Consider the following 16,538-nt stretch of genomic DNA (forward strand, 5'->3'; position numbering starts at 1 on the left):
GCAAACCACATTTTTCACCATTATCAAGTCTCTATGCCCAATGGCCTAACCTGCCTTCTGCATCTTTTTTAAAGAAATGTTCCTCTGGCGCTTAAAAGCACATCACCTGTGCTTCCAAAGAAGTCTCTCTCCAGTTTGCTGCTGGCACAACATCTTATTGCCTGAGGACAACAGAGTGGGCTGAGTTCTGGGTAGTAGCTATTGGCTCACCTCTATTTCCTCTGCTCAACTGGTATCCTTCTCTGCCTCAATGTGATGTCCTCATTTATTTTCTACGCAGTGTGCCCCACCCACCCGTCCCACCTTTTGCCCCTAGTTCTCCCACTGTCAACCATCACTCCAGGGGCTGTGCTGCATCTCCCTTCAATCAGTCTGGGAAGGAGGTGACAGCATGGAGTTTCTGGTAATTAATTAAGTGCAGCAAATTTGCTGTGGTCAGTCAACTACAAAGGAATGCAAGGCTATCACAAGAGATGGGGAAACCACAATCAAACGATTAGGACCAGACAAGTGCTTGGTAAACTAGGCATTGAACTTAAATGCCACGTTTTCCTGATATTTACAATCAAGCAACCTAAAAGAATAATTCACATAGTTGATGGTTATCCAGGCGATATGATACGGATCAGGCCCTCAAGGGCCGATGTGGTCCAAACCTTTCCTAGGGCCACCACAGAAGTGTTTAGTCAACAATGGAATGGCAGATTTACACTCACTATGGACCTTAATAGGAGACTTGTAAACCACAAAGAACTGCAAGCTTACACATTCCAGACCAGTTCAATATCACCCCATGACCCCTGAAATATTAGGAAAAAAAATCTTGATTTGCCCACTGTGGAGGTGCATGGACCCAGAGAAGACTCTGAACCTTAAGCAGAGTGAAGATGCCACAGCTTTTAACACTCGGTGAAAACCCTTCTCACATCAAAGGGATCAGAACAGCAAGAATCATACGAGAAAGCAGATACATCCAGTTACATTCCAAAATATAAAGCATTCATATACACTATAAAATTTACACAAAATGACAAGACAGGAGTCTCTGTCAGTTCGAAAAAAAAAAAAAGCTTTTATAAAAAACAAGATGTTTCCGCTCAAAGAGCAGGCACAGGATGGTGGAAGGTTTTAAAACCAATCCTACATAATTGAATTGTCAAATCAATAGATTCTGGGACAGTGCATGTATCTACCTGTGATGATGACAAGAGCTGCCAAGCAGGAAAAGGATGGGACATCAATATTCATGCGCTGAAGGCTCTGGGAAAACTCGAGGATAGCATCAATCCACTCCCCAAACCCTCGAACACACTGCATGCGATGAAGAACCACACCGTTGCAGAAAATCAGCTTTCCTTCTTCAGGCTTTGATCTGCCAAGACATAAGAAATATCATTCGCAGTTGAAACACAAGCCAGGGACACAAACATCGTGAAAAGTAACTGCAGGCGGTCACAGAGAAGCAGATTTTGGGGTGAGGGGCATGGGCAGGGGAACTGAGACCAAGAGAAGTTGCCCATGAATGTATCTGTTCTGCACTACGGCACGACAGTTAGTATAGGAAAAGTGTACATTTTGTTTGATATCTTTGTAGGGTACATACACACGACACAACTTTATTCCACAAACCAGACAATACAGCAAGACCATCTCGATTACCACTTAATTTCACCCAGGGGCTACAGTATTCCATGCACCTCAACTCGAGTCCTGATGGGGGAAGAAAACTCTTCACAGAAATACTCTGGTTATACAGCAATCATAGCTCTGCTACCTCAAATACTAGGCACTGCCCCGGACATCACCTTTCAAGGGGTGGGAAAACGGAGGCATCTGTTCCAGAGGATGGATTCGTTTACTAACCATAACAGTCAAAAACTAACCAGCACAAAGGATAGTTTCCCGTCCCGGGCTTTTCTTAGTGCATGCTGCACCTCAGGCTCACACAGTTACAGGCACAGAACTGCCAAAGCAGACATCACATCCCGAGATCGGGTTCCCACCGATAGCAACAGCAATGATGCAAATACATCTCCTGTCCCTGACCCGCTCTAAAAATAGGGCAGTGATACGAGAAGAGACATTCCGTTACCAAATTAAACTATTCTCTGCTAAAGCAAACCAGGGACCTCCTCTACAGAGCAGCCTTTTTCCCGTCGCATGCCCACCATTAATGATACTGAATGTTTAACTTTAACTCGATGCATGCTACATCCTCCAAGGGTGGAATGAAGCTTCACCTTGACTAGTTCACAATCAAGCCGCAATTCTTCTTCCCTGAAAATGACCTTGGGCGCCCAGCAAAGTAAAGTAGACACCATGGACCACACACAGCCACCACTTATGACGTGGCTAACCACCATATATCGCCCCGAACTTCCCAGATAAACATAGGCCATCACAGCCCACTTAAACCCCAGGAAAAAGATTTGAGATTAATCAAGCATATATCCCCACCTTAACATGCTACAATGGGGGAATAATAACAGTGTCTCTACAGCCCCTGCTGTAAGCATGTTCTTCATTCAGCCTCCACGCCTTAATGCATCCCCCAAATACCTAATGGGCAGACGCTGCCTATATTCTTAGGGGCTCACCTGTAAGCCAGCCGCAGAATGAAGAGCTCCAGGAACGCAGACTCCAGAAGCAATTCCTGGTCCTCCTTCGGAAGCTCCTGGAAGCCCTGGATCTTTTCCGCCCACTTCCGAATCACGTCCATGGACCCCGATAACAGGTCATAAAACTGCTGCACGTCCACTGCGTCCTCCTTCTCAAACTGAAGGGGGACATTCTCCTGAAACTGCAATACCAAGAAGAGAGGTCAACTGTCTGCCTGAAAACACGCACTAGGCTGGATCAGAAGTCAGGGGACGCTGGGACACCAATGTCCTCTGCTTTTGTTTTCGCACTACAGTGACTACCCTGAGTTCATGCACTTCGCCTGGAACCAATCCAGTAGAGGGCCATATTCGACAGCTAAAAAGGATATCAAAATACATCCTTAACTAGCTACCCACCCACTTTTATACCAAACCAACAGTACTTCAAGCTTCTCTTTTTTCAGGACAGGGCTACAGTGATTCAACGTCCCCGACAATACCCACTGTGTTCAAAGGGAACACTGGGTTCTTTTTTTTAACAAAATAAATGCTAAAGCTCCGTGTTGTTCGTGCTCATTAGATGGAGATGGGGGTCAACATAGCTTAACTACAAAACTTTATAAAGGCACAACGCTTTAAATTTGGACGCACAGGGCTTGAGGGTTGGATAAGAGACCACTATTGCGTCCACCAAGAAAGAAAGGAGAAATATCATTATTCGGACCTAAGAATGTTCAACTTACCCTTGAATAGTCGAGTTTACTGGAGTTTGGCACTGAGTCGATATGCGCCCGGACAAGCGATGTGATGAGGTTCATAGGGGACACATCTGGAACTTGCTTTGGTTTGGATGGGAGTCGACCCCTGCGGCCTTTCAAACTGTCTGTTCGGACCACTGGAAGAGGAGACATAGATATGCTTCATGGTGGAGAAAAGGCGGTAACGAAAAACCCAAATCAGAAGGCAGATGTGTATGAATGGTAACTCCCAAATACTCAGCCATAAAGAGTGTGGTACTCCACTCAAAAAATAAATGTGCAAGGCAGCAACACTCTTAATGAAGTAACACAACCATTCAAACGTTTACTGTCTACATTTGCAGTCCGCATTACAGTGTCAGTTCTTCAGGGCTCCTCTTTTAAATTCAAGAGACAACGCAGCCATTTTATTTAAAAAAAAAATCAAAAAAATCTGCTGTACACTCACAGTAGCAGGACTTCAGTCATACACTCATTAAGGGGGGTGCAAAGGATCGTCAAAGCATACTTTTTGCTCCACAACAATCTGTCAACTGATAAACTGAGATGAAAACTGGGAGATCCAGGTATGAAACAGTAGGGAAAGAACATAACGCTTAAAAAGCTTTGGGGTAAACATACCAGTTGGTGAAATAATGTGACATTTTGTTTAAAGAACCAACATTTCCGTGTTACAAGAGGGCGAGGTTCAGGCTGGAGTCTGCTGCGGGAATGACATGTAATCTCAGGTTTTCGAGGGTCACGCGGACTGCACTGTTTTGCTTAGATGTAGGGTTTTGGAGGAGGGGATGGAAAGGAGGGATTCGAGCAGGTACCAATCACAGTCTGCTGCAGGGGGGGGGGGGGGATCTGAAGCAGCCATGGAAGAAATGTCTATTGGGGCGATAGCTTACACCGTTAGGGGGTTCGCGCAGGTGTAGAGCCACAGATAACGCCTGAGAACGGCCTGCACTATTCTGTGATTTCCAGAACGGTAGGCTTGTGCCATTATGGGCTTTTAAGCAGCATTAATGGATGTGGACCCGGCAGCAGAGACCGCCTTGGCAAGCCATTCTGGAGTTGGTAGGGATTTAGGGGCACAAAGTCTGTAGGAGGGATGGATATTTCCAGTGGGTACATGCAGTACAAGGGAGCCTTTGTTAAGGATGGCCTATGCCACAGAACAACAAGAAGGAAGGCGCAAAGTCAAAATATCCCTTCGTCTGTCTGGGCAAGGGAGACACTTACCTTCCTTAACCATCCCGACATTCAGGCACTTCTGGAAGCGGCAAAACTGGCATCGATTCCTGCGCCGCTTGTCCACGGGGCAATCTTTGTTAGCCAGACAGATGTACTTGGCGTTTTTCTGCACTGTGCGCTGTGGGGAGAGAGAGGGAACAATCGCTGAGCATCAGCACAGATTCCAAAGTGATGAAACAAAGAGGCCCTTATTATGTCGCATGTTCTTCCTCAGAAGGCTTCTGAGCCACTGATGCGAGGTGCACACAGGCCTGCTGGAGTGAATATAGTCGGCACACACATATTCCAACGAAGTGCAGCATGCACACCCCACAAGCATCTCCTATGACTTACCACAACGCGGTAACAGCAGCCTTCCTGGCCACGAGATTTCTCTAGCAGCACATCTCCAATACCACATCACTGGGCCGAAGCTAACAACAAAGCATGGGCCTTTTACCACTTTTAAAGCACAGATATTCCTAAAACCAAGCTATCTTAACAAGAATCTAAATAAAATATGTAAGGGGTGGGGATGGGTCGCTCTGCACGGCCAGTACAATCAGCTTCAGTGTCTTCCTTTCACCTTACTCAAGAAGTGTAGAAGCAGGAACTACCGCCCACTTTCACATCCAGTATACCAACTTACTCAACCCCAAAATACGACCATCCATTCAAGAACTGCTGTCAGGAAATGCCCCAATACCTGTCCTGTGATGTAAGGCTATGCCAATGGACTGTCCCCTGCGCTCGATCAGACTGAATCTGCTCTCCAAACCATAGAACATTCTCCGCCTCGACAAGGGGCTACTGCCACCAGGCTTCAGGTCGAAACTCCTAATGCACCCCGCCCAACCTCCCTACAATCTCATTTCCTGTCACCATATACTCGCAACAATTCCACTTGTGGAGCGGGGCTAAATCAGGGCACAAATCTAATAACTTACATTGCAATGCGGCGATCCAAGCCCCATGTACAATACTGTGTTTAGAGTACAAACTCTCGGTGCAGCAAGCACAGCCAACAGGCACAGCGGCAGAGCATGCACAGCCCTTGACATATTACCGCAAGCACAGTCTTGGACACTGTACTGCAAAGAGCACAACACCCCCCACCAACACACCGGCAATAGCACAACCCACGGTATAACACTGCGCAAGGAACACAGCCCTTGTCAAATTTAGGTGAGCAGAGACCTTAAACACACAACAGATAACCTAATGGCACACCAATAACGGCCATCGCCAAACATCAAGTACGGTCCTCAAATCAGCGAGTACAGGCCACAGTGAAAATAGGTGTGTCTGCCCTGTGGCAGTGAGAGTACAGCCTAAAACACCTCCACACGGCTGCTCGACCTCGCAGCTAAGACCGAGCAGAGCTTAGCACACTGCATCGAGCACAGCAATCCGCACATCTTATATCCTCCCCCTCCTGTCCAAATGTCAATAAATAAAGGTTTGTGAAATTCACATGTTTGGCCTTAGACTGTAATGCATTCGTCATTTAAAAACAAAGTCTAGAAGGGGGTGAATCTAAAAATGCAAAGGGATCTATATCATACAAGTCAGCATTTCAGATGTTCACGTCCAGTAAATCAAACATCTTCAGGAATTCTACACCGTGTGCATTACTTTTACCTCCAAAGATCCCCAAAACACGATTCAGGAGCAGCTTGTGCCCAGACCACACTATCTCATAATCGCCCTGTGGTACAGCCTGAAGCCACTATACAATGGAGAACCTGTACACTACTCACAATGAACCAGAACCTCGTTGTGATGGAGTACAAAAAACACGCACCCTCCCCTCAATGCGCCATCATGTCATGCTCTACTGCAAAGCCACAAACAACGGCAGGTGCACTGTCCACAATGCACTATACCATGCTCTAATAGAAAGGTCTGACACAATGACTAGAAACGTGTGCGCATCCTACAATGCACCCTACATGATGCAGTATGGAAACGTGAAACCATGGCTAAGAGCCTGAGCACTACCAACAATGCACCAACAACTCAGTATGAAGCCATGAAACAATGGTAAAAACTTGCGGACTGCCAACAATGCACCTGTATGCTGCAATAAGTTCTGGCTAAATGTCTGCACTGGGAACAATACACTATAGCCCTACTATGCTTTGATATGGAACCTTGGCCAGGAGTCTGCACTGCCTACAATGCCCAAAATAATTACTGTGTCTCAGTCACCGTTCCCTCAAGATGATACATCCCCAATTATGGAGCTTCTCTTCTTGGGCATAACACAAAGCGGACAAGTGCCAAATCGAGACGGGCAAGTCTAGATCAATCTCACCCATGTAACTGATGCATTTGTTTCCCTAAATAACATAAGGCAATGCCATAATACCACCCGGGATTAGATGAAACTGCTGCGTTAGTTTATGCTCCCTACAGGATCTCAGCCAATATCATACCGCTTCCACTTCTACCCCAGCGCCTATTGACCTTCCAGCACCTCAGACAATGCCATAACAGTGAATGGGTCCACTGACGCATCAATGCCTAGCTCTTAGAAATGATCAGTTAATGTCAAGGGCTGATTACCAGCTACATATCACCAGGGTACTAGGACTGCTGAGCGAGCTCACCTCAAAGTGAGCAACATCCAATATAAAGATACACAGCCTCCCTGCATACATGGTGGTAAAAATTATTTAACCTGGGGCCAGAAGGCACTCTTAAAACACAGCCTGTCTTACGTAGAGACACACAACAACTGCACAACATATAAGAAGTGGCAGCCCTCCAGTTTATATGTGCCTCACCCACTGACAGCTGCTGTCCTAGATCACAGTCAATCCGCAGTTCAGGCCGTTGACAGACTGCTGCAATCTGTCCACCCACCATGTGATCCACCTGCCACACCACACCCAGCCTACCATGCCAAACCCCAGTGCGAATGCCATGCCACAACACATCCCTGTGTAACTGACCCGCCACAGCACACTGAGTGACCAGCCTGCCACACACCCCAGTACAACCAGCCATCACATCCCAGTGCGAGCTCCCTGCCACAACCTAGCGTGAGCTGCTGCATTATGCAAAGAAAGCTATTCTTCTATATCCAAGCAAGCTATTTTTCCTATCCCATCTCCACTATTATTGATCCGTTGCACTAGTTACTATGCTTTGGATAGCACAACTCATGTAAAGACACAATAATGAAAGGAGACATAATTCAACATTGGCAATCACAGATATGATGACGAAGTAACACAGGTAGAGCCTAACCTTGAAAAAGCCTTTACACCCTTCACAAGTCCGCACTCCATAGTGCTGGCAGGATGCGTTGTCCCCACATACAGCACAGCGGCCTTCATTGCCACCTGGGCTGCGCGCCTTCACCGGCGACAAGGAACTGTCCATCAAAACTGAACCATCCAAGGATGAAGAACCATGGCCTCCAGAGTGACCAGCAAACCCTGTCGGCGAGAGCTGGGACAAGGCAAACATTTCTCCATCCTGTGGCTCTAGTCGCTGGGAGACTGGATGTAGCTTCAGATGCCCAGGAGCCAGACCAGGGCTCTGTCCTGGGGCACTAAAGGAGAAGGCTGTTGGACATATGGTACCCTTCTGCTGGTCAGTCCAAGGCCGCATGTTGTCAAAGCCCTGCGTTGGCGAGTAGGGCCCAAAAGAGTTCTCCCAGGTGGGCACTGGGGGCACCTGGAACCCTGGTGTGGAAGGAGATGGGATGGAGCAGGGACTGCCGTAATAGTCCGAGCCACTTGAAGACATGGTCTCATCCAGGTGATTGGCAAAGGAACCTGGGTAGCATCCGTAGAGCTGGAAGTCTTCCAGTTTGAGTGCAGTGGGTGGATTTGTGCTCGGGACTGGGTACAGAAAGGTTTCGAATTCTCCGGAGTAGTTGTCCATGAACGTACTGAAGCTGGGTAGGGAGGATGTAGCAGAGAGATCCGCGTTCACCAGGTCCATTGCGATTCTGCTGAACTCGGGGCTTAGAAGAAAGTCGGAGGCAAAGGTCTCGTAGGGTAGCGAAGTCTGAGGCAACACTCCATACTGCGCCTGAACACAGGGCATTTCTGCAAGGAAAAAAAAGGACACATGCGTTTAGCATCACAAGCAAGAAGGCGTCATAAATAAAGATGATGCAATTAAGTTGGCGTCAATGAAGGGTAGCACACCCAACTGCAGGGATGCAGTGCACTTTAGTGTGACAGAGCCCGAAAGGTAGCTCTGCTAAACACGCAGGCATTTATTTCAGATGATGCAACAGATAGCATAGAAGATCTCCAAATAACCAGAATCCAAGGTGTGCTTCTGATCAGGAAATCAGCTGGGACCAAGATGGGCAAAGTTATTTGATGCCTAAAACCAATCTGGACGATGAAGAAACCCCACTGGAGAGGCCTAGAGCTGCAAGTTTCCCCACCTCTGCACCTCACCAAAATAGGGAAACACCTGGAGAAAATAATGCTCAGAAATTAAGGTGGACGTGGATTGCACAAAATATGTAGACCGGAAAAAGGAACCCTGGGACACGTCACAGTAAAACGGAAACACAGCAGCAACACACTTCTGCTCACTCCAATAACCGCGGGACAAATTGAAGCACATGAACTTTCTAAGTATTATCCAAGCGATCCAAAAGAAAACATAACCCTTACTCATTCCAGGTAAAAAAAAAATGCTTTGGATTAGTACAAAATAATAAAAAAAGAAAAATCCTTAGTTCGCTGAGAGAAAGCAACTGCGTGCACAAGTTTCCCTCTCAAGGAGCTCAGCTAAGTCCAGATATAAACACGGCACCCATTACTGGTGAAGCAAAAGGCTCGGACGTTTTGGATGATGCAGGACAGAAAACTTGCCAAATAAAGGAGAGCACTGCAGGGAAGTAGTGCACGGCCTGTTGAGAGTCGAAGAGACAGTGCAGATGCAGGCTCTCTCTTTACCGGATCTGCTTTTTAAAGATATCGAGGTATAAGGGGTACAATATCAGGAACGAAGTTGATTGCGTGGGCAACATATAGACCTACAGTGCAGAAGGTGTGGACATACAATGTTGACCTCCGATGACCTGGCACATTTAATACAAGCAGAGGCCACCTTGCAGAGGTAAGGGATCTCACGGGTCTCTTGTGTCCAAGCTGAGGCCACAGCAGAATGTGGTGCCAGCACCACCACACTTGTGCCTAGGCCAATGCAGGAGCTATGACTGCACGTCACAGGCACACAGTCGAATGCCATGGAGAACCAATCAAGGGTGTACCTAGTGCTGTGTAATTTCAAATATAGAGGGGGCATTCCGCAGCCTGGTCATAGCTGCTGATCTTAAGGACACAGACAGGAACCAAGACAGTCTTTTTAAAGCACCAACCCACCACCACCGCCTTCCAGGTCTCTGTGGTCACTCTTTGAAATGTCCCCTTTCTCAGTGCAAGGATAAAAGGTCCAGATGAAGAGTGACCTCTTCTGTCAACACCAAGGGCCAGGTGGCACATTCTTCACCATGTGAGATCTAAGAAGTTTTCTTGGAAAGGCCAAGCTGGGGAGCTGCGGCCAGCAAAGGGTCAAGACAAAAAGGGGTCACAGGGTCCCAGAGGGCAGCCCTCCACTAAGAGAAGCTATACCCAAGGCATGCGTCTGAGGACAGATGCATGGGATGGCACGTCCCCGTGACTTCTACAAATGGTGAAGGCGGTGTGGGTGGGAGGGAGGGGGTAGGATCACAATCCACACAACTGTTCTGTATAACATTTTTACTGTACTGGAGATTTTTCCACTTGCCTCACATGGGCTCTGGGCACCCTCAGCAAGTGTCTGCATTGGTTTACAGTCTCCAGTCCGACTCTGCAGAGATCTCCCCAAGAGGAAAATCCATAGCTTCCAGAAGAGTAATAAAAACTTTCCCTTGATGGAGTAAGGTACATAAGCTCACCTCCTCCCCCCTCGCCCCCCCCCCCAAAAAAAAGGGAAAACAATTGAGCCTCTTCATTCCCCTTTCACAGATCATCATAAATTCCCATATTTATAGCCTTCAGAGAAAAGGCACCAGGACCCTACTAACCGTAGAAAAGTACCATGTTCTACAACATGGTACTTGATTGTACAAGTGGCTATCTATGACATACTGCACCTAGTGGGATCCAACTCTCTCTTTGCCCTTTCCTGTTGTGATGGCTACTAAAAAGATAAATCGGGCAATCCTGCACGGGATAGGGAAAATTCAATCCAATCACCAACAGTGAAGGTCAATCACAGAACATCACAGGTCTAAGCAAGAGGGTAGACAGATAATTCCTAGCACAAACACTCTACCAGTCCCAATCACTAACTGTGTAGCGAGCTTGGGAACACAAATGTTAGCAAATCCTTTAAGTCAAGTGAACCTTTAGTTGGATTTTTGCAGTGGAGACATTTTTCAAAATGTGTTCTTTGTGAGCTTTAAATTATCCTATTAACCAGTGTACATATCTCAAAATAAAGGTTGTGGCAGCCTAGATGTTGACTATTTACTTATTTAGGAACGCAGGGGGTGTGAACCAGTTTATTGGCAGATCGTGTATGACCTGCACTGCTAGTAGTTACAAGACGTCACCTAGGCTTCTTTTGGTTAATATTTGGGCCGGGGCGAGTTTTCATCTTTTCCCACTCCCAAACACTCAGCAGAAAAGGCTACCCTGGGCATTCCTGCTCAAAGAGGGTACATTACGGAAACTCCTTCAGAGAGGGACACCAAAAATGATGACATTCTTTGTCATCAACTAATCAAGTGCTAAAATACCTAGTGATCCAGGGTATAACAATGTTCTTACGGAGGAACGAATGGCTAGTATATTATGGTCTTAGCCTCACATCAAATACAGAGAAGTTGTTGTGGTGTTCAGACAGCTTTCCAACATCTAGATGCTTCAATTTTTTTTTTTGCCAATGTAGGACCCGGAATGCTGGATCTTATATCATACGAGTATGTATATGTATACAAGTTTCCTTTAGATTCCCTGCATGTCAATATACCTTAGGTGCATATCCTGAAATCTGGAATGGATCATTCTCTGTGGTTCCAACGTTGGGACAACAATGTTCTACAAGAAGTGCCATATGCAGAAAGTGCCCATACATGCAAAGTGCTTGCATGGGGAAAACAAGCAAAGTCACATCAGCCATCTTTGACTTAGACCACATCAGCCCTAAAACGTGAAAAGTTAACATCTCAGAGAAAGGCCCAGACATCAAATGATAGACGGTGGAAAATCAATATAACTACGTGTGACAAGAATTAGGAGTAGAACAATACTATACTAATACCAGTACTATACAAATGTCTCCTCCGGAAAGTAATCAAACTTTCTGAGACTGTAGTACCTAAACCACTCCTTAATAGTATACAAGGATCTAACAGTCAATTTTAGAAACTTGTTTCCAGCTTTCAACAGCAGGCAAACGTAGTCTTCTAAGCACTGGTGATACATGATTTTTGTGAAGGGTGCTGGTAAACTTTGTCAGTGCCATGTTCTGTGGTCACAACTAGCGTAACATTACAACAATCCGTTCTGGAACCAGTAACAGATGGACTGATAATATATATCGACCAAAACCGATGTCAAGCAGTTCGTTTGATTTTAGGACGACTTTGAGAGGCTATAACAAGGAGAACGTTTAGCTCTCATTAAAACTTAGCCAGTTTAGAGACATCAACTTTTGAATCCCAGCAAAAACTAGCTCAATATATTTTAGATCAACCTCGGATGCATGAGAGTTAGAATACCAGTGTGTGATCACCTGGGTAGTAATAAACTGACATTTAGCAGAAGCTGTTGATATTACATCTAATCAGTAACATGAAACTGGACTACAGGCAAGGACCCTTGCAGAACCCCACCCGTCACCATCAGCTTAATTCAACCACCGACTGGCTTCTGCGCATAAAGGTCCCACAACAATACATGTCGGATACCATGATCATCGTGTGAATTCCTGATAAAAGGAGGCACACCCTAGAGTACTTTAAAACCTATGGATAAAGCAATAGAATGAACACAACAGCCAAGCTGTCATCAGAACAAAATCAACGTTATTTGGAATACTGATAAAATCTGTCTCTGTATGTCCACTAGGGTGGAAATAACTACCAATCAACCACGACTTCATGAGACAAGTTTTTACGTTTGGTGTGGCACCCATTTCCCGGATCTTTGGGAACGAGTGAATTCAAGAAATGATCTGGCAGTCGCTACACAATTCCGGAACCAGAGGATACCCTTGAGAGGCACCATAGGGATATGTACCTCTAGAGACATACTCAACGGAGAGTAACCCCACATACATGGCACAGAGGGGCATTGCCCCCCAAAATAAGGAAAGGCTCAACTAATTTCATAAAACTTTGTGAACATTACACAAGGACACATGGCGCTCATACACAAACAAAATTAAATTAGGTTTAACCTGAGTGGAAGGTCAAAAAAATTGAGGTCCTTAAAAACAGGCAAAGGTGAGTACTATCCACTGTACACAAGGGCAAAAAGGAAGGATATCCCTTAAAAAAAAAAAATGAAGCAGGTTGAGGGGTTCGGCGTCTCCGAGCAAATTATTGGGCCCAAAGGCGTACCCACCTGTGCAGATACTGGCAAGGGTGACAGTATCCCTGTTCAGACAAGAGCATCCTATTGGAGCCCCCTCTTGAGAAGGTCAATCTTGGAGCTTGGCCGTCTCTACTGAAGGGTACAATGGCAGGGTGGGCTGTCGAAGGCGGGCTGCTTTCTTTCCATCCAGAGATAGACACCCTACCCTTTCCAAAAATGGGAAAAACGGACATTGAGTCCCAAAGCCCTGGTCCCCAATGCGGAAGGCCAATGAAAGAGCAGAATATATCTAACATAAATGGTAGCCGTGAACACCCTACGGAGATAGAACCAATAAGGGACCTGATGGGAATGGAAGGGCGTCTGGGAGCATACGGGGGTGAATGGAGGTAGGTCAGTGCAGCCATGGTGATGGGGAGGAGCAAGCCCTCGAGGCTGCAGACAGAACACCGGTGGGGAGGGTCTATGTTGAGTCAGAACAACAGGGTGAAAAAAAGTGTTTAGCTAGGTACCACTCAGAGAAGGCAGTCAGTAGGGCAAAAAAAAAGGGGAAGGACAGGCAGACTGGAATATATGGGAAAGGGAAGATGCGCATTTGCCAGACCAGGGCAAGGCAAGGAAGGGCAGCAGGGTGCACTCTTGAGTGGGGTCACAACCAGGTAGCCTCAGGAGGAGGTGTGGTCATAAATACGGCTTAAAAACTGAGCTTCATACTTCCATGCAGACAAGGTGGGCCAACGATGAGATCCACTGCACACCAACCTTCGACCACAGACAATTCATAAATGCCTTATGTCCCTTTCCCAGAAGGAGGGCTATGCCCCCAGGTACTACAGGAGGTGCAGCAGTACATGCTGTTACAAATGCCATAGACTAACAGTGTGTATTCTTTTTAGATAATCCGCGTGTGTATTGGAAACCCGTTGCAGAAATCAAATGATGCTTCAAAGTACCATCCGGGCGTAACCTTGCAGGCTGTCAAGTACTTCATGGTGTATGTAGTCACACTGTCCGATACGTCTTGGCTGTAAAAGTGCAGTCAGATACCCCAATGAGGCTAACGGAAAATGCTGTCATAAATAATTCCCAAAGGTAAAAGAGCATGCTGTCCTATACGCCAGGGTGCTGGCTCTGAATGCCATCATGTAGTCCCTGGGACTAACAATGGAGGCCCTCACTCAGGTAGTGGCTAACGGAGGGGAGGAGGGGGGGGGGAGGGGGGAAAGCATTAGATTCTCGGCAGGGGAAAAGTGTATGCTGTCAGATAATCTAAAGGAATAAAAGTGAATTCTGCAAGATATTGCAGCGGGTAACAATGCATGGTGTGAGTTACACCCTGGGGGTAACAGTGTTCTGTGTCGGCAACAGTGAACGCTGTGAGGTACTCCATGGGGGTAATAGTGTAGGCTGCCGGATAGTACAAGTTATTAACAGTGCATGTTGTCGGGTGAAATAACATGTTGTCAAACACCTCCTCGGTCTAACGGTACGTGCTGTCATGCTCCCTAGGGTTAAATGTCCAAGGATATTCCTTGGTACCAACAGCGCATGTTGTTATGTACTCCCCAAGACGAACAATGGAGATCGTCAGATAGGCTAGAGATCAAACTGCATGCTGTCTGTTCCGGGAGGGGTCGGTAACATTGCTTGCTATTAGATACTTCCTAGCTATAACAGTGCGTGCTGTCGAATATCCCCTGAGACAAGCAAGGCATGCCGCCATGTACTCCCTGGGACTAATATGGAGGCTGTCAGATAGGCTAGTGATAACAACTGTACGCCATCACTCCCGGGGTTGGTGGAGAGGGTAATATGGCATGCTTGCAAATACTCCCTAAGGGTAACGGCGCATACTGTCAGATAACCTAAAGGAATAACACAGTGCATTCTGTGAGACTGGGGTAATAATGCATGGTGGCAGCTGTCATCTGGGGTATCAATGACAGCTTACAGATACTATATGTGCGCAACTGTGCACGCTGTCAGATCTTCATGGGAATCAAAGTGGCGCCCACCAGGTTTTACATGGAGATAACAGTGCATGTTGTCAGATAACTGCATGCTGTCAGACTGCGCAAACTGTCGCGCACTCGAGGCTAGCAGCGGTTATACATACCCAGCTGGCTGCTGCTCCTGATGACTGGGCTGCCCTGATACTCTCCTCGGGGTCCTTCGGGCGCAGGTCCCCGCGGCTCTCGACTCTCTTCTCTCTCTCCCTCCCCCCTTCTATGTTCTGTACCTCCTCAGCTCTCTCAAGCTCTGGCTGCGGCCCGGCCCCCTCCTGCTTCTTTTAAGACGCGAGTGACGTGAAGGGCGGAGCCATATCTTTGACGCGCGAGGTTCCACCGTCCAAAGAAGGCTGGGGAGGAGGGGCTTCCGGCAGCGCACACGGAATGTGAGGCGCGTGACGCACACGGAGACCCAGTGACGCAGGAGAAGGGGGGCCCTCCAGGCTAATAATAGAACGACGGGAGGGGGGCCAAGAATAGAACCAGGAGGGGGGGAGGGGGGGGGGGGCTGAAAATAGAACCAAAGAAGGGAGGGGGCCAATAATAGAAAGAACGGGACCAGGAATAGAAGTGGTCCCGATAACAAAGAACCGAGGAGATCGGAAGAAGTCAGGAATAAAAATAAATAAATAATAAAATAAAATAAAAAAAGGAGGGGGGAGCAATATATATACACGTATTGTAATTGCATCATGGCGCTTACTACCCATGGCAAGGCGTTGAAGCTCTTTATGCTGGTTGAATCCAATGTACATATGTTTATATGTGACTTTCTTAGACATAAGAATATAGAAGTGGGGAAAAACTATACGAAGGCTAATTCACAAATCAGGGGGGAAGGCTGATGGGAATTCAAGGCACAGGGGTTTGGGGGGCAGTCACAATTCAGCCAATAATGTAAACAGATGCCTGGGGAAAAAGGGGGGGGGGGGGGGGGGGGAGGAGCATCTGCACTTTTTGGCGGGGTAGTTATTACAAAACTAAGGTGCTGGATGTGTACACAGGGAAAAGGTGCGAGGGTGAATAAAACCATCGCATTAAAAACTCAGGGTATAACCAGATTTGAGGTGTGGTTGTCAGGGCTCTAGGTGGGCCGGGCCCTGACGGTGCTCAGCACCGGCAAATCTAAAGGTTCTAAAAAACAGGGGCCGAGACGGGTCCCTTTTCATGCTCTCCATTTTTGCCCTCACCCTCGGGGCGAAAAAAAAAATCTTAACTGAGCAGAGGTACCATCCTTCATGACTGATGAAACTTTAAGAGCCTCGTTACCGTTCTTTCAGTGTCTCATCATTCCAGGGGCAATTAGGCAAGGATAGGAAGAAGCAGCAAAATATCAGCACCTTTATGCTATACACAGATTTTTAATTTGCGTGTTTTTAAGCCACG

General features: G+C 46.9%; 1 protein-coding gene across 2 annotated transcripts in view; it reads right to left on the reverse strand.

The window, feature by feature from the left end:
- NR4A1 (nuclear receptor subfamily 4 group A member 1) overlaps positions 1-16,538 on the reverse strand; it is an 88,950-nt gene that overhangs the window by 9,199 nt on the left and 63,213 nt on the right. Inside the window, exons 1-6 of one of the 2 annotated variants that reach the window (XM_069230527.1) lie at positions 15,260-15,408; positions 7,832-8,640; positions 4,586-4,715; positions 3,344-3,495; positions 2,598-2,800; positions 1,194-1,372 (exon numbers count right to left, since the gene is read on the reverse strand). In XM_069230527.1, coding sequence (XP_069086628.1) covers positions 1,194-1,372; positions 2,598-2,800; positions 3,344-3,495; positions 4,586-4,715; positions 7,832-8,638 — 1,471 coding nt within the window. In that variant the 5' untranslated portion in view covers positions 8,639-8,640; positions 15,260-15,408. Of the gene's footprint in view, positions 1-1,193; positions 1,373-2,597; positions 2,801-3,343; positions 3,496-4,585; positions 4,716-7,831; positions 8,641-15,259; positions 15,409-16,538 lie in introns of those variants that run through there. The other variant, XM_069230528.1, reaches the window with a different exon arrangement.

The sequence above is a fragment of the Pleurodeles waltl genome, chromosome 4_2 (assembly GCF_031143425.1).
Source record: "Pleurodeles waltl isolate 20211129_DDA chromosome 4_2, aPleWal1.hap1.20221129, whole genome shotgun sequence".
NCBI classification, from domain to species: domain Eukaryota; kingdom Metazoa; phylum Chordata; class Amphibia; order Caudata; family Salamandridae; genus Pleurodeles; species Pleurodeles waltl.